At 46.2% G+C, this 18,515-nt stretch overlaps 1 protein-coding gene across 1 annotated transcript in view; it reads right to left on the bottom strand.

Moving 5' to 3' along the window:
- Nucleotides 1-18,515, bottom strand: part of Dnah8 (dynein axonemal heavy chain 8) — a 239,804-nt gene that overhangs the window by 117,956 nt on the left and 103,333 nt on the right. Inside the window, 13 exon segments of the mRNA XM_059282134.1 lie at nt 66-196; nt 2,665-2,787; nt 4,123-4,315; nt 5,337-5,500; nt 6,977-7,086; nt 8,330-8,543; nt 10,366-10,488; nt 11,163-11,297; nt 11,777-11,919; nt 14,650-14,887; nt 15,433-15,573; nt 16,075-16,316; nt 16,459-16,705. Coding sequence (XP_059138117.1) covers nt 66-196; nt 2,665-2,787; nt 4,123-4,315; nt 5,337-5,500; nt 6,977-7,086; nt 8,330-8,543; nt 10,366-10,488; nt 11,163-11,297; nt 11,777-11,919; nt 14,650-14,887; nt 15,433-15,573; nt 16,075-16,316; nt 16,459-16,705 — 2,204 coding nt within the window.

Below are 18,515 nucleotides of genomic sequence, written 5' to 3'. Positions count from 1 at the left end.
CTATGTTTTTAAACACAAACATTGAACTACAGGATGACACGTCATTGAGTTTTAGCCCATCTTACCTGGTTAATGTAATCTGAAATATTTGGTACCCAGCAATAAAAGAGGCCAGTCTCGAAAGGCTTTGCTTCCCTGAGCCGCCGACACCCACCAGCAATGCATTACCACAGGATGTTCGGATGATCCGAGAGATCTAGTTTTGAAAGAAGAGTGTTCATCAGAAAAATGGGTGCAAATGTCTACATTTTCTTGCACTCATGGGGCCAAAGTCCGACCACGTGTTTCTAGACTACCTTAGACTCTTTCCTAACAAAGCTGTGTCCTGGATTTTGTTGTTGTTGTTGTTTTAACATGTTGTGTTGTTTTATTTAACTCAATTTCTGTTTTGTTTTTTTTTTGTGTGTGTGTGTGTGTGTGTGTATGGAGGGGGTACCCCCGGAGGTCAGAAGAAGGTGCTGGATCCTCTGGAGCTGGAGTTACAGAGGTTATGAGCCACCAACATGGATGCTTGAAGCTAAAATCAGGTCCTCTGCAAAAGCAGCGGGTGTTCTTAGCTACTGAGCTTTCTCCAGCCCCTTCGGTGTCCTCTGCCCACCTGTATTTGCGTCATGAAAGGGAACAGGTTGGTTTTACTCTTCTGTTTCATAACTGTTCTTTCTGGGTGTTTGTGTGTACATGTCATTACCTGTTTTTTTTTTAAGATTTATTTTTATTTGTGTGGGGGCAGTGCACATGTTGTACAGGTACCCAAGGAGGCCAGAGAGGATATCGGATCTGCTGGAGCTGGAGTTAGAGGCAGTTGTGAGCTACCTAATGTGGGTCATAGGAACCAAACCCCAGTCCTCTGGAAGAACAGCAAGTGCTCTTAGCCTCTGGGCTATCTCTCCAGCCCTTATTTAATTTCCTTGAGACTTCGTGGCTGATGAGGATACACAAAGTGTAAGGAAGGGCTAAAGCTGATTGTGTATTGTCCATGTCGCCTGTTACAATGAATCATACAGACACCTAGCTACAAGGTACACTGGCTTTACCATCTCTTTTCACAAAGTATCAAAATTCTGGGATTAGCAAGAGTAAAGGAGACACTTTTGGGGAAAGCCTGTGGGAGCTAGCCCTCCACCTGGTGTGACCTTTCTGTGACTGGTTTCTGCAGTAAAGATAACAGGCAAATGGAGGCTCGGGGTTTACAGAGGCCATGCAGACACTGAAGAAAAAAAAAAAGCCGTCTTTTATTTTAATGTCACCAATGAGGAAGAATGTAGATGGATCACTGAATCCATTATTATCCATAAATGTATCTGTTTTAGAAGATTTTATTTATTTTATTTTATATTTGTACATGTTTTGTCTGCCTGTTTGTCTCTATACCACATGTATGCAGTGCCCAAGGAGGCCAGAAGAGGTCGACATAGAGCCCCTGAAGCTGGAGTTACTGATGGTTGTGAGATACTGTGTGGGTGCTGGGAACTGGACCCAGCTCCTCTGGAAGAGCTGCCAGTGATCTCAACCACTGAGCCATCTCTCCAACTCCTAAAAGTAACTATTTTTTTTAAACATATGATATATCTAGATGGCAAATCAGTAATGACACTTTGGTTATGCATGGATTACATCACATTTTGAAATATATTCATCACTTATGGTTTTTTTGCACCTAGATGAGGCTCTCAAGGCCCCCATATCATTGTCATGGTGGGAGTTTAGTAACTAATGTGTTGAATGCATTGTGTGGAAATCCTGAGACATTAAGAATTCAACCCACTTTGAGGCTGTATCCCTACATGATGTCATCACTGTTGGGAAGAATTCCTTTGCCATCATCCAATTATGTAAGGGAATAACCTGTTGGGCAGCTTTCCATCAACGGATCACACTAAGCTACCTCTAAATAGCTCCTTTCCCCATCAGTCCTGTGCACCTGTCTTTCCCTTCCCCATCAGTCCTGTGCACCTGTCTTTCCCTTCCCCATCAGTCCTGTGCACCTGTCTTTCCCTTCCCCATCAGTCCTGTGCACCTGTCTTTCCCTGTCAGTCCTGTGCACCTGTCTTTCCCTTCCCCATCAGTCCTGTGCACCTGTCTTTACCCATCAGTCTGGGTTTGAAGCCAGTCTGGTCTACAGAGCGAGTTCCAAGACAGCCAGGGCTACACAGAGAAACCCTGTCTCAAAATAAATAAAAGAGTCCTTGCTGTGCAATCACAGGGACTTGAGTTGAAATCCCAGAACCCATGTAAAAAGCTAGGAATGATCACACAGGCCAGGCACTATGAGGGCAGAGACAGGAGGATCACCAGAGACAGTTGGCTGCCAGAGATCCAGGTTCAGTGAGAGATCCTGTGTGGGCATGGGCACACACGCTTGCATACACAATAATTAAGCATAATTCCAAGAAGGGGCATTTCTTCCCAAGCTGTTCAAGCTTCGTCCGAGAATGGGGAGCACTGGGAATCAGAATGCCAGAAGCCCTGGGCACAAAATCCAACTGCCACATATGAGTGGGCTCAAGGGGTTCTTAATCATCCACTGTTTTCAGAAACAGGGAGCTGACTCAGCCATGGCTACTCTTCTCAGGGCTTCCTATGGCTGGATGCTCTCACGGTACATTTACCTAAGAGACTAAGTTTGAACAACATTCACAGATACCAGGAAGTAGTCAACAGCACCTTAATTAGGTGAGTCATTGCATCTTTAAAAAACACCAGGTCAAGAGATGTCCCTCTGATGATCTCATTGAACTGCCTCTGGTAAAACTGCAGTTTTTCACATAGAAAATCGAAGCTTGGCACCTATAGGAGGGAAAAAAAATAATATTTAAGACCCAAATTTTTTGATGTAGCAAATATTTTTTTCTCTGTTTTTAATCTGTGATTTAGTAGTTTAGCTTTTTGAAAACACACGGAAATTTTACGCCGTTTATGTGACCAAGTCCACAACGTTGTTGCTGTGAAGCAAAGCCTTACCTACTGTGTTTTACACATCGGTCTTTTGCTCCACACGCACTTTATAATTATGTTGATATGTGATCTTCTCCCCTCCCCCAAATTCACTTGCAATCTTGTTTTCGTTTTATTAAATCTACCTCTTTTTACTTATTCTTTTTTATTTATATGTATGTGTGTTCCTGAAGGAGTTTTGTAAACCATATGTATGCAGAGGCTCTTGGAGGCCAGAGGTATCAGATCCCCTGGTACTGGAGCTACAGGGAGCAGTAAACTGTCATGTGGGTGCTGGGGACTGAACCCAGCTCCTCTGTAAGAGTAGGACGTGTTTTCAACTGCTGAGCCATCTCTCCAGCCCCAGAGCTATCTATTAATGCAGGAAAATGGCATGTCTCTGTTTAAATCACTAAAGTTTTATCATGCCAGTTCCTCAATATTTTATCAAGGGACTGAGAATGTTGGACCAAACATTTTCAAAGTGACCTTTTCCATCTTGGGACGGCTGACCAAGGCTGGACAAACTTCTATAAGGGCTAAAATAGATATTTTAGTCTCATGGTCCTTACCATTTCTATTGCAATTACTCCACTCTGCTCTTGCAAAACAGTCACAGACAAAGCACATACAAGTGTACATGACTATGTTTCAATAAAACTTTATCAAGGAACTTTGAAACTTGAATTCCATATAGCTTACAAGGTGTTTGTTCTTTTTTTTTGGTTTTTCGAGACAGGGTTTCTCTGTGTAGCTTTGCACCTTTCCTGGAACTCACTTGGTAGCCCAGGCTGGCCTCGAACTCACAGAGATCTGCCTGGCTCTGCCTCCCGAGTGCTGGGATTAAAGGCGTGCACCACCACCGCCCGGCTATGGTGTTTGTTCTTTATCTGTCTGTCTATCCATCAATCCATATTTATATATATATATATATATATATATATATATATATTTAATACCCACGAGTATATTTAGTGCCGCCTGTGTGTGCATGGGTGTTGGACTGTCTCCTAGAACATAAGTAGCCTCTCAGGGCCTTGAAGAAAAGTGACCCTCCCTCTTCCAACAGCCATCAACAGTCAATGGCTCCTTAGCTGACACAGGACTCCATGAGCTCCTCCCCCAACCATGCTGAGAAAAAAAAAATTTTTTTTTTTTTCAAAACCTCTGAGAGATGAAAATAAGTACCAATTCGTAGATTTTGGGCACTTCAAACATCGTGTCTTCAGGCTCGTCACCAGTGGGCTCAGGCATGTCCCGGAGAAAATCCACAAAGTATGGTTCAGCGGCAATCATCGACGCGACCTCAGGGCTGATGTTCTCCTCAACGGCCCGAATGAGTTGGACATTGAACCACTGTTCATCTTCAGGCGTTATAAACCTGAAAGGACAGGGCACTGAAAAGAAGACAGACAGACGAGAGAAGCAACCTCTCTACCCAACCCTGCACCTTCCTCTCCTCATGACAGGAAACACTACGCCCTCTATTCAGAGAAGGGCACAGCCCCATTGCTTAGGTGAAGCCAACGGGCAAGTGAGGAGCAAGCACGTGACCCTCACCGCGTAGGACCCACAGTGCCACAGAGGGAAGACAGAAGAGCTGCTAACATCTGTAAGGCTCTACCTGTGTGTCAGGATGATGCCCCCAGTTCACGAGCCTGGTGGCATCGCCTACATCTCTCAGATGAGGAAACTGTAGCTCAGAGAGATGACGGAACGTTAATGGGGGGATACGAGATTTCATCCATGCCATGATCGCCGTTTTTAGAAAAGACATAGCTGAAATTCACCACTAGACTGTATCAACCCTCTGGTGGTGTGTCATGGCCCCTGAAGAGGAGCTGCTGCAGCAGTGGGGGGCGAACCAGCAGAAGACTTTCCTCAAGTGACAGGCAAGTGAGAAGCGCCACTGATAATGTTCAAGCCTCGTTGGAGACTGACACACAGGCCAAGGAGATGGCTCAGTGGGCAAAGGGCTGCGGCACAGACATGGAGACCTGAGTTTGGATAGCCAACACCTTGGTAAAAGCCAGGTGCAGCAGCATACCCCTTGTCGCCCTGGCTCTAGAAAGGCAGAGGCGGGAGGAGCCATGGAGCTCTCTGGCAGGTCGTCTAGCTGACTTAGTGACGTATGGATTCAGTGAGTGAGCTTGCCTCAAAAACAAAGTGGAGAGGAGTTAAAGTAGACACCAGGCCTCCATGAGCATGTGTACACATGCAAACACACACACACACACACACACACACACACATATACACACACACACACACACACACAATTTGAGACAATAATCCTTATCCACGGCTCTGAGTAGGTAATGCAAGCATCAATCTAGAAGTTTAGATTAATTAGGCCTAGCTTCACAGGTCAAGTGTGTAAACGTCAGGGCCGCAGTGCACACCTGTCTGCAATCACTCTGTTACACTCGTGCTTGAAGAGTGACATGAGAACGGGGATCGAGTCACACTCTTCAGCTTTTATGGTTAACATCCCTTGCCAAATTCTGGAAAGATCGCGAAGGTTGAAGATGTAATGGAATTTGGAAGGTGTTGGCAGCATCTTCACCTGGAGATGAGAAACAAGGTTAATACTCGCAATTTAATTCTCAGATTAAAAAAAATTAAGAATAGCAATAGTAGATTTTTCAAGACTAGCAATAGTCTTCTTGGCTATTCTATCTCATACACCCTATTTTAATATTTTTCTTCACTTCTATTTTTTTATGTGTTTGCTTGCATGTAGGTCTGTGCACCACAGGGGTGCAGTGCCCAGTGAGGCCAGAAGAGGGCATCGGATTTCCCCAGGACTGGAGTTACAGATGGTTGTGAGCCAACATGTGGGTGCTTCGAACTAAATCCAGGTCCTCTGCAAGGGCAGCCAGTGCTTTTAACCATCTCCCCAGCTCCCATCACATTTCCTGTTTAAGAATGGACCTGGTGAGTAAATAATAAAATCAAGTTCATATTTTTGTCACAGCATTGACAGCAAAAAAAAAAAAGTCATAAATAAGCAACAGAAAAATTTTAAAGCCAGGAATCCTTAAAACAGGATGGATTCTAGAATAATGCACAAGAGACAGCCTCCAACGCCTGATGTTCTGCCACTGGTCAGCCTCAAACAAGCCTCTTCCCCATGAATTCCCACGAACCGCACAAACCAACCGTGGGGAAGACCGTGCCTAACGATGGCTGACCTTAGTAGTGTATGTGGATGAGTGAACAGACAAATCCACAGGCACACAGGTAAAGACATAGATATGTAGACATGAAAAGCGATCATAACAAAAACTGAACATGAACTGGTGATCTTGCAGGTAAGAAGAATGACTATTCACATTTAGTTGCTTGTGTGTGGTTTATGGACGTGTAGTTGTTGCTGTGTGGGCAGGTGCATGTATACATGCATGTGCATGTGTGTAGAAGCCAGAGGCTGATATCAGGCATCTTTCCTCTATCATTCTCCACCTTATATTTTGACAGTGTCTCCCACTGGGCTTGGAGGTTGAAGATTTCGCAGGACTAGATGGCCAGCGAGCCCCTACCGTCCCACTGTCTCTGCCTCCTGGAACTAGGCTTACAGGCATGTGTCACCACATTTGTCTTTTTATATGGATGCTCAGGATCCCAATTTGGGTCCCCATGCTTGTACAACATGCAATTTACTGACTAAGCTGTCTCCACACCCCCAAGCATCTTCTGCGGATTGCTCTGGTTAAATCAGATGGTCCCAAACTATCCCACACAACTAACTCACTAAATCCTCGTGTTAGTACCTCTTCACAGATTAGCCTCTTTCTGTATTGAAAATATACCCTATGGCGTTTGTTGGGGTATTTTTTTAGACTTAGTTTTTTTTTTTTCTTATTTTACGTGTACAAGTTTTTTTGTCTCCACGTATATCTGTGTACTGTGTGTGTACAGCGCCTCTAGAGGCCAGAAGAGGGCATCAGATTTTCCGAAACTGGAGTCAGCAGATAGTTGTGAGCCACCATGTGGGTGCTGGGAACAGAACCTGGGTCCTCTGTTAGAGCAACGCAGTTACCTTGGTCCACTGCCACAGCACTCGGCCCACTGAGACTAAATTACCAACCATATCACATACTTCAGGTTTGAACTTTCGACACGGATCGAAGTATCCACAGCCAATAATTCCTGGGGACAAAATAAAAGGGAAGGCACACAGTTTTTGAAAAGGGACACAGGGCACATGTTTATTCTAGTGAATAAGTCATTACAAGATTAAGTCAGAAGTCCCAGCTGTCCTAAGTGGCAGTGGGTTATGTACCGACTCATACTTAATCCTCCCAACAGCCTTCCATAGCTGGGTCCTTTGTCTACATGTGTTTTATTTTGTGCTTTGGCATGAGATGGGGCCCAATTTTAATGGTTTTCCCATAAAAATGACTGGCTGTTCCTGCTTCTGTTGAAACTCCTCCCCTTCTGCTTCTGATTCCCAGTGCCTGACACATCAAGCAATCATGACAATCTATTTCAAAATTTTCCATAGTACATGTTATGGATGCCAAGTTTGGTACCAACAATCAATTTCATTAACATTTCCAAGTACTAGTTATTACTGTTAACTTTGTGGGCTTGTGTGAAGATTTGCCACTCCTCAGCCCAGATCTCCCTGATCACCCATGTGAGGACAAAACACAGAGCTTCCTTTACCACGTGCGCACTTGTGTGTATGTGCGTGCGTGTGTGTGTGTGTGTGTGTGTGTGTGTGTGTGTGTGTGTGTATACCCTTGGGTAGGTGTGTGTGTACATGTGCAAAGGTGTACCCATATGTGGTACTTTTGTATATGAGTGTGTGTGTGTGTGTGTGTGTGTGTGAGAGAGAGAGAGAGAGAGAGAGAGAGAGAGAGAGAGAGAGAGAGAGAGAGAAAGAGAGAGAGTGTCCCCAAGCCAGAGGACAACCTCAGCTGTTGTTCCTGAGAACCCATACACCTTTTCTAAGACAGACTCTCTCATTGGCTTGGTGCTTGCCAAAACGGGTAGGCTGGCTGTCCAGCAAACCCCAGAATACTCCTGCCTCTACCTCCTTGACACAGGGACTACAAGTGTGTGTCATCACATGTGGCTTTTTTTTAATGGGGTTCTGAGGGACTGAACTCAGGTCCTCTGACTCGCATGGCCAACATTTTACCAACTAAGCCACCTCCTCACCCCTCCCTCACTTCTTATGCCACCATCTACAAAGTTCTTTCTAAGTATCTTTGAGTTCTAGAACAGGCTATCAACACCAGTCATCTTAATGTTGGTATTTAGATGTTCATTTCAGATACTTCGTCCCCATTCCAGACAGACATTTTAGCTCTTAAGTAAATTTTTGCATGGTTTATATCCATTATGTGATGCAATAAAAAAAATTCAGCATCTATAGTACCCGTACCAAAAATCTTGTCTATGGAGGTATTTGAAGGCAGCGTGCAATTAAACACGGTGAATTGTCTTTTTAGGCGCTGTGGGATATCGTTCCGGCCCCCTCCTGGATGAATCATGGCCGCTATGAGCTGTACATCGACGATGGTGGTGAAGTCTCCAGGCTTGTCCAAGCTATACATCCCCTCCATTTCCATCATCTGCCGCACAATCTCGTTAGTTATCTGAAATTTCATACAGCAACATCTTTAAACATATCGCTAATTCTCAACAACTCCTAAAAAACATAGGACAGATGAGATTATCAGAAAACATTCAACTCCTTCCGTGGAAGTGTGTTTATGACTCTGGCCATCCCCTTCCGGGCAACCTGAATGAAATGATACCAAAAGCTGGTGTGGGTCCAGGGTGTCCTTCACTAGACTGATAAAACAAATTTCCCAGTAAGTTTAGGTGGGTAGAAGGTTGGGAAACACTTGGTTCACTTGGCAACAGCACCCAGAGTTACAAGTTGGACTACAGACACCTCCCACACTCACTTAGACACTTCATATCAGAAATGGAAAGTGGTCTCAACCCTGAGCCTCTGACACTATGAACTAACTGTTCAACATTTTGGTTCGAAGGCAGCTCTGACTCTGTTAATGTGTCCTCCTTCTCCTCTTGCCTTGGTTTCCGAGGCATGATTCTTTCCAGACTCCTCTGATGACTCTGGATCACTCCCTAGCCATGCTTTGCCCACCCCTCACCCCCACTCTCACATTTAACTGCTTTCCAGGGCTCCCCCTTCCTTCTCACAATTCCAGCCACACCATCGGAACGCCACATCCCGAAGAATCTCAAAGCTGTTACTCTGGCTTTAGCTTCCCTTCTATGCTCCAGCTCTGTGTATTCAAATTCCTTTGGGGTATCTCCAAAGGGACTGCTCACAAGCACCCCCAACAGAACAGTCTTTCATCCAACCAGTATTCAACTACTGTGTGCCAGGCTCTCTTTATACACACACAAAAATCCATCTTCATGAAGCATGCATTCTTGTGGGAGACAAAATGCACAAGTGTATGCTTATGTGCAAATAAAATAGTGTACTATAAATGTTTCCGAGAAAACAAAGCAGGGAAATGAAATACGAGGCTCCCGGGAGGAGTGCCTCAATATGGAGAGCAGCATGGTTCCTAACGGGTTGAATATAGGGCAGCTGACTCCTGAGTTACACAAGACTCATTGCCAAACAAGTTTGGGATTTTCTAAGTCTGACTAGACACCCCTAGATGAACAACTGAGTTTAGAACTCTACAGACAATAGAGGCAGGCTGGAACTAAACATGCCTCCACCTCTGAGAACCGCTGAAGTCCCTCAGCCCAGAAGCAGAACAGAAGCTTTGCAGAACTACACGAGGATTGCTCTCAGGGTGGGCACAGAGCTTCTGGTGGATCCTACAGCAAGGGGGCATGAAGAGTGGGAACAGGGACAAAGGGCCAGGCCTGGTGGACTCAAGCTAGATGGAGCTCATGAGGCAGTGTATGTCACTGGGAGTGAATTGGGAACACGCCGGATGCTGGCCGTGACAGTAAGGTCCTCTAACGGGGAATGACTTGGGCTGACCGATGATGGCAACTGAGACCACGGTCTACAGGTAGATGAGTGGAGGAGATGTGGCGCTTTGTCGGCTTGACTGGAATTGTTTAGCTAGTAGGTGGTCATTGGGGAGGGAGCGCAAGGGTGAGACCTAGGGCAAGGCCGAAGCAGAGAGGCCAGGAAGGGCATGAAGTCAAGATGCCAAGTAGACATGAGGAGTCCCACCAAACCACAGATGGGTTCAAAGAGGAGAAGTCAAAGGGGCTGAGAACTATTATTAGGCTTAATGTGCAGGTGGTTGACTTAATGGAAAACACTGGGCTGGAAGGAGGCTTAGCAGCTGACTGTGCCTCTTTCCCTGGGACCCCATTTCAATTCCCGGTACCCACCTCGCATGACGCACCATCTCCCGCAACTCCAGCTCCAGGGGAGCTGCGTATCAGCTACATAAAGTTCCTTAGGCATACCTGATCTCCCCATTCATTGATCACAGGCATATTAATGTCATCAATAAACACAGTCATCTTCCTCCCTCCTGGGGGCCCATAGGTGCTTCCCATTCTCTTATCCACGTAGCTTTCGATTGTTCTCTAGAGAAAAGGAGACGGTCTGTCACATGCACTGGATTTCAATCCTTAAAACTAACCATGTTTTCAAAGCAGAATATAATTCACTACCAGAACCGGTTCAGTTCAAGAGTAATTATTAGATACGCATCACTTGAGTGTTTCAAAACAAGAGACGGGAATGTGAACCATCAATATACTAAAACTGGCACGCTCCCAAGTCCAGCCTCAGATTCAACATTAAGCCAAAATACACTGCTTGGCTTCTAATTCAGTCACACACATTAAGCCAAAATACAATGCTTGGCTTCTAATTCAGCCACACGGGAGCAAACTTAGGTCTGGAGAGGTATCTTTAAAGAGTACCTAAAGAGTGCTCACTGCTCTGGCAGGGACTGGATGTGGTTCACAGCGCCCACATGGCAGCTCACACATGCCAGTTCTAGGAGATCTGGCACCCACTTCTTGCCTCTTCAGGCTCCTGCATACATATACAGTGTACATAAACTCGTACACACACATACACACCCACACCTACAAATAAAAATAAATAAATAAGTCTTTAAAAAAACGGCAAATTTAGCCAACGCCAACTGCTAAACACGTGTCTGAGAAAACACAGAGAGCAGCCTCACTGTACTGAACCCACCACTTCAAAGTTTTAGCATGCTTATTACACAGCAAATGAGGGGTCCTACCTGAAACATCATTGGCTCTGTGGCAGAGGAGAAGTTCAGACTCTTGGATAGCTGTACTTCGGGGTCATATTTCTTCAGGTAGGCCTTCACCATTACAGTTTTCGCAGTCCCCTGCTCTCCCGTGAGCAGAACAGCCTGCAATTGTGGAAGAATTGTGCTGAAAGGTGCCACACTGTGTTTAGTACCTCAGCCATATGGTAGTACCTTATGGCTCTACCTCCTATGACTTGCCGTTCCATGAACCGACGCTATGCATTTTTTAAAGTATTTTCTACAATCACACCTCCACTCAGGTCACTCCCAGGGAAACTAAAAATTCAAGTGAAAAGCACACACAGCGATATCAAGGTGCTGGAAGAGAAGACGGTTGCCTATTCGCATGCCCACTGGGGTACAGAAGCGAGTCTGAAAGGCGACACCCTCGTTCCTCATCAGCTCGGGGGAGACAGAGAGGAAGACCACTCTGGAGCCTGGAACCACTGTCAGAAGGGCCCTCCTCCAGCGACACCCTGTCTGGGCCCATGTGTTAGGATTTATGTTTTCTCTCTGTGGTACGTGAGAGGCAATGTGTTTCTTACATGGTTTGGGACCACCTAAGAGTTCATCACACTTACTTTGTGTTGTTTTGCAATAGTGTCTATCAAAAAATTGGTCCTAATGTTGTCAACGTTTGGAACCAAGATGGACGAATACTCTGGAATGCTGTCCGTTGGATAGTAGTACGGCTGAAGTCTCTTGTTCCAGTGTTCCCAATCACCTACATGGCGGGTGGAATTTCATCTTAATCAAAACGTGGCCTTTGATGGTTAGGTAAAGCTATAGAAATGCAAAGTGCTAGACACATCGCTTAGATCATACAAAACATTAAAATGCTTTCCTGAAACATCAATGCATCTACTTATCTAATGTGCCCCCTTTCATTCTTGCCAATGGCTATGTATTTACTCCTTCCTTTGCGTGTGTCTGCATATATATGTGCATATGTACACTTGTTCACGTGTGTGCGGGCACATGGAGGTCAAAGAAATAACCTTTGGTGTGACTTTCCCTCAGCTGTCATCCACTGTGGACTTTTGTTTGTTTGTTTGGTTTGGTTTGTTTTTAGACAGAGGATCTCACTGGCCTGGGGCTCACCAATAAGGCTGGCTGGCCAGTGAGCTCAGAGGATCCTCGTCTCCTCTTCCCCAGGAGTTGGGATTACATGCACACACACCACACCGGCTTTTCTACATCAGTCCTGGTGATGAAACTCAGGTTCCCACACCAGCACAGTAAACACGTCACTGACTGAGGTTATCTCCCAGCCCATCAGTGGTAATTTATATCTTCTTATGTTTTTAACCTCTGGTACCACTAATAACAGCTTTATCACTTTTATTGATCTTTACAAAGAACCATCTTTTGGTTCCATCTTTTTTTTCCTATTCTAGTTTCTATCTCATTGATTTATTTTCATCATTGTTCACTCTTTTGTTCACTTTGGGGTTAACTGAAACCTTTATTCTTTTGAGATATAGACATAGCGTGCTACAAAGTCTCCCTGTTCTGAATGTTTTACAGTCTACAGTATGGCGGTAAATGTTTCTTTGCTCTTGAAAAGGAGATACACGCAGCTGGTTTGAGAGCGGACTGCCCCACGCCTGTCAGGTAGGTACAAAAGCAAGGATCCTGTGCCTGCCTGTCCACTGCCTAGCATCTCTTCAGTGCCTCGGCTAGTGCGATGTCACCACTGCCTATGGGTCTGTCTTTCCGTTTCTACTCTTTTCTGGCTCTTCCTCTCTGTGCATGACCCTCTGCTGTGGGACTCCATCTTGAACCCCCTAACCGAGGGCCTCCTCCAGATCAATCCCTTCCTGTTCCGATGAGCCTGGCAGTTCCCTCACACCTGCTGGAAGCCTCCTTCTCTCATGACTTGGCTCTCTTTCTGCCTTTGCCCAGTGTCTAAATGACTGTTCCACACACTGAGTCCAACTTGCTGATGCTAGAGGCCAAACCCAGACTGTAACCCCATCTGGTCTGGAAGCAGAGACTTCTAGACCTAAGAAAACAGCTCTCTAAAAGTACTGATGTCCGGTGATGACAAGAGTAGACACACACACACACACACACACACACACACACACACACACACACATACAGATGCATACACACACTATACACACCCACATACACACACAGAGAGGCATATGAATATATACACACACATAAAAATATGTATACGCACATATACAGACAGACACACACACACACACATACACACACACATGGATGAGCTAATAACAAACTGAGCCCTTTATGAGCACAAAGTATGTAATGCATTAGTTACTTAGTTACTTCATGGGCACAGATGCTGGAGCATACAAATTTCATCAACACTAACCATTTAGAGTGTGAAGACTAGAGAGGGCCCATGAGATGGCTTTGCAGCTAAAGGAGCTTGCCACCAAGCCTGACAGTTGGAGCTCAGTCCCCAGAACCACAGAGTGGGAGGAGAGAACCAACTCTCATGAGTTGTCTTCTGATCTCTACACTTGTACTTGTCTCAGTCCTTCCAAGAAGGTCCTTCCAAACACAGATGCGCGGCCCTTCCAAACACAGATGCGTGCCCCTTCCCGGTGGTGAGGCTCTCTCACCCTCCAAGGTGCCTGGGTAAATCAGCCCTTTGTGGTGTCAGGTGGGTGCAGCTGCCCCTCGGCCGCTTTGGAAAGAGACCTAGGAAATCCTTTTTCTTAAAGAGACCGAGAAGCAGCCCTCTGATTACTAGCTCCACCTCCCCGCTGTTTCCCCTTCCCGGGCCCTCTGGAGGTTCTGGAGATGGACAGCAAATTGCTTCTCAACCAGGAGTTAGCTGCGTCCCGCATGCTAAATCAAACGCTTCGTATCTTCAGCTTCCTTGCTATCACTATGTTTTCATTGCTGGCTTCCCTCCTGTTCTATTTATCCTTTTGAGTTTATGCATTCAACACAAAAATACCTTTGCTGCTCTGGAGGTTTGGGAGAAAGCAGAGGTAAATACAGGAAGCAAAGGGGAAGGGTTTATCGTTTTTTGTTCTCTAAGGGGCTTAGAAGAATCGGAGCCTGGTTCTGGACAAAAGCATCAGGTTGAAGGAAGGGTATTTGTTTAAAGGAAAGGGGAGCTGGGCCTGGGCTACACAGAAGCATGGCCCTGCCTGCTCCCTTCTCTCTATTCATTCTGACACTGGCAACAGACAGTCTGTGGGGCTCGTCAGCGGTGAGTGTTCCCACGTTGCTCCCTAAGCACTGGGAAGCAGGTGATGTGCCAGGAATTGCTTCTCAAAGCAGATTTTACTTAGACCACTCCAAGTGAAGAAGTCAGGAGGGTCCCAGCCTCCAGTACAGCCAGTATAGAAAATCCCATCTCTGACGTATCTTCACAATGTTATCCATTGTTATATTCCTAGTTGGCTTAGTTCTCAACTCTTAGAAATTTATATTTTAGAGTCATCTTGTTTGACCCATAATTTACCATTATCAGAAACGTAGAACTCATACATGGTCTGATTGGCGCCCTTGGGTATATCTGGCAGGTCTAACTTGCTTCCGTGACTGCGTAAAAAGACTTCAAGTTTTTCTCTGCTCTCCAGTTCTAAAAGGGCCCCCAAACTCCACATGAGGCCAAACACAAACAGCTTATGGAGATGTTCCATAGATGAGATGCCACCTTCCTCTTTGGAGGGAATTAAACCTTCCAGGAGATTGAGAGACTGCAAGAGATTTCAAATAAGATCTTTTTTACTTTTTTTTTTCAATTTTAAAATGTTCGGGTTAAAATACTTGAAAGCAGAAAATCAAAAGCAGGAGGGGGAGAGAAAAGAAAACAGAAATATCTTGAGACACTGTCTGATGCCCTCTTGATAGTCCCCAGCGCTAGAGGACAAGTAAGGCTTCAGACAGGCTGTGCAACCAATAGAAATGATGTGAGCCAGGAACCTGCAGGTGTGGGTTTTACCTCGCTCCCCCACACACCCCCACACCCCCGCTCCTGCCACTGAACCTTGCTTTCCCAATCTGAAAAGGCAGAAGCTCCCCTCTAAACGTGTCCAAAGGTTGCTTCTGGTTCCAGAGTTAGACAACTAGATTTAAAATTCATCCTTCCTCCTCTGGGAATTCAACTTCTCAGAGCCCTCTCACCCACGTCACAAAAAGATCCTCAAGCCCCCTCCCCGCTCCCCCAGGGACTTGTTCTTCTAGATGCCTGCGATTGGCGCCCGAGTTGGAAGCAGTGGAGGCACGGAACAGAGAGACTTACTTGCACAATGTAGTTACACTCCAGGAGCTGCATTTTGGGGTTGAGGTTGAGTTTCATGAATGTGTACGTGTCTTCAAAGGCCTTGTCGTAGAGACCCAAGAACATAGTGGCTTCCTGCTGCGTACGCTTCTTCAACCATGCCTGGGGTCAAAGAACGGTGTCTGTGCTTCCTAAGGAGGTACAGAGCTGGGAAGGCAGCTCAACTGTTATCAAGGGCCTGCCTTGAAAGCTCAGGGACTGGAGATCAATTCTTAGAACTCACATTTTAAAAAAAGAAAGAAAAGAAAAAGGAAAGAAAAGGAAAGCTAGGTGTAATGACACATGTTCATGATCCTAGCGTTGGGGAAGTGGGAACAGGCAGATCCTGGACACTCACTGACTAAGCAGACTAGCCTACTTGACAAATTCCAGGCCAGTGAGAGAGACGCTGTCTCAAAAATAAAACAAGTGTGAACGGCAGGATGGCTTGAGGGACAGCACCCCCAAGGTTGTCTTCTGGCCTCCACATGGACCCACACACGAGTACCTACGCGCGCGCGCGCGCGCGCGCGCGCGCGCACACACACACACACACACACACACACACAAGAAAAACGGAGAATGCCGAAGACATGCAGACCCCCGCCTGTTTCCGGCCCCCACCTGCAATATTGGCCTCCAGCTGAGCGCCGAGCTGCTGATATACACCATGCCCATCCTCGACACGGTCGCAGGAGAGGCATTCTCAATGTTGTGCACCTCAAACAGCAGCTTACAGTTGGGGGCCATGGGAATACGGTCCCCGTTAGCCAGGGTGAGTGTCTTGTTGTCATCCAACACAGAGTTTAAATTCTCGATCCAAATGGCATCCACGGGGCCATCTAAAATGAGGAAGATGTTTTCACCTGCAAACAAGGATGGGGGGGGTGGGGGAAGATCGATTGATTTCTCACCGGCAAATCAAAAAACAGAAAACTAAGCAGATACTGGGTCACTGTTAATGAGCTTGCCTAGGAAAAGCAAACCCAGAGGGAGACCCGCGCGTACCCTTTTTGGCCTTCAATGTCTTCCTCCACAGAGTGGAAAAGATTCCGTCTGTCCAGTCGTTGGTGGCTGTATCTAGTCGGCCAAACATCTGGGGTGCGGTAATGGCCTTCGGATTCATCCGCATCTCTCTGTGAGGCCTCCCGCACTCTGTTAACGACTTCATCAGAATTGTAATGACCGCCGTCTTCCCGGAACCACTGGGCCCAAGAGTCATCAGGCCGTGCCGTACCAGCGAGGTCTCATATAACTATACGATCAAATGACACATTGGAAAATGTAGGTTATTAGTCTCTGGCTGGCCTTCGTGTGAGTGAGCCTAAGTTTCAAAGGCTTTAAATGACATTCAAGTGTTCTTTGTTTTACTGGATGCGGGAAGCAAACTGGCACCCTTTTAAAAACGACGTAAGTGATAATAAAGTAATGACAACATGGGACTTGAATTACATTTTGGAAATAATTAATACAGGACCAGCTCTTATGCTCCTTAGGATCTGAGTGTGCCTGCGGTGTGGTGATGTCGCCCCCAGGTGGTGGAAAGCAGAAACGCAAAGCCTTCTGGGTCTCCAGAAGCACAGCTTGAATTTTTCCTGTGTGAGGTATTTATTCCGGGAGTACCCTCAGGAGATATAGAGAAGGATATGGAGATAACAGCCCAGAGATTGGAATATGGCAATGGAGGACACCAGCAGCGGGCAGACAAGCATGATCCCGACAAGGACTCTCCATCTTCGAATCAGAGGAACTTGGCCTTCCTTTCCCCTCACCCATTCATTCTTCCTTAAGAAGATGATGGTGACATTTGGGGTAGTAAGTGCTCAGGCAATGCCTGCTCATGTGCCCACACACAAAGTGGCTTCAGTTCTCCATTTGCTACTAGAAGTGGAAGCATACAGAAACTGGGTACATGGGAATGGGAGAGGGGATTCACAGAGACCTCCTAAGGACACAGCACAGAGTGGGCTGTGGACACAGCTCGGTCATGGGGGGGTGTGCCTAGCACTCATGAAGCCCTTGGCTTTTGAATACTCAGTCTACAGTGGGAGTAGTGGTGCACACCTGTGACCCCAGAGACAAAGGCAGGAGGGTCTATGCTGGGGATGTCTTTCTGTATGCTGTGAATGTGTTGCTCTGACTGACTGATAAATAAAATGTTGATGGGCCAGTAGCCAGGCAGGAAGTATAGTATAGGCGGGATAAGCAGAGAGGAGGATTCTGGGAAGAAGAAGAAGAAGAAGAAGAAGAAGAAGGAGGAGGAGGAGGAGGAGGAGGAGGAGGAGGAGGAGGAGGAGGAGGCTAAGTCAGGAGACGCTGCCAGCCACTGCCGCTGCCATGAGAAGCAAGATGTGAAGGCAGAACTGGGAAAAGATAACAAGCCACATGGCTAAACATAAATAAGAATTATGAGCCGGACAGTGGTGGAACACATCTTTAATCCCAGCACTCGGGAGGCAGAGCCAGGCGGATCTCTGTGAGTTCCAGGCCAGCCTGGGCTACCAAGTGAGTTCCAGAAAAGGCGCAAAGCTACACAGAGAAACCTTGTCTCGAAAAACCAAAAAAAAAAAAAATTATGGGTTAATTTAAGTGTAAGATCTAGCTAGCAAGAAGCCTGAGCCATTAGGCCAAACAGTTTTAATTAATATAAGCATCTGTGTGTTTACTTGGGTCTGAGCAGCTGCAGACCCTAGCAGGACTGGAGAAAACTCCAACTACAGGTCTAGGGTTCAGGGCCATCCTCAACTACATGGGAAGTTCTAAGCCAGTCTGGGCTAGACAACTAACACACACACACACACACACACACACACACACACACACACGCAACCCTGAGTTGTCAGCTGCAGGTAATACTGCCAGCATGACTGCAAGAAGCCATCTGGGTTGTTACTTCCTACCCCAACTGTTCACGAATTCTGGGAACCATCAACCTTCTCATGAGGGTTAAGTAACAGCTAGACTAAATGACAGCCAGATTTCACCAAGACAGGACAAATTCTTTCTTACTAAAGCAAACACCACCCCCCGAGGATTCCTCTGATAATGATGGCTACCCAGCATTT

The sequence above is a fragment of the Peromyscus eremicus genome, chromosome 16_21 (genome assembly GCF_949786415.1).
Source record: "Peromyscus eremicus chromosome 16_21, PerEre_H2_v1, whole genome shotgun sequence".
Lineage (NCBI taxonomy): Eukaryota > Metazoa > Chordata > Mammalia > Rodentia > Cricetidae > Peromyscus > Peromyscus eremicus.
Note: the sequence above shows the minus strand (reverse complement) of the source record. Positions and strands in the feature narration are given on the sequence as shown.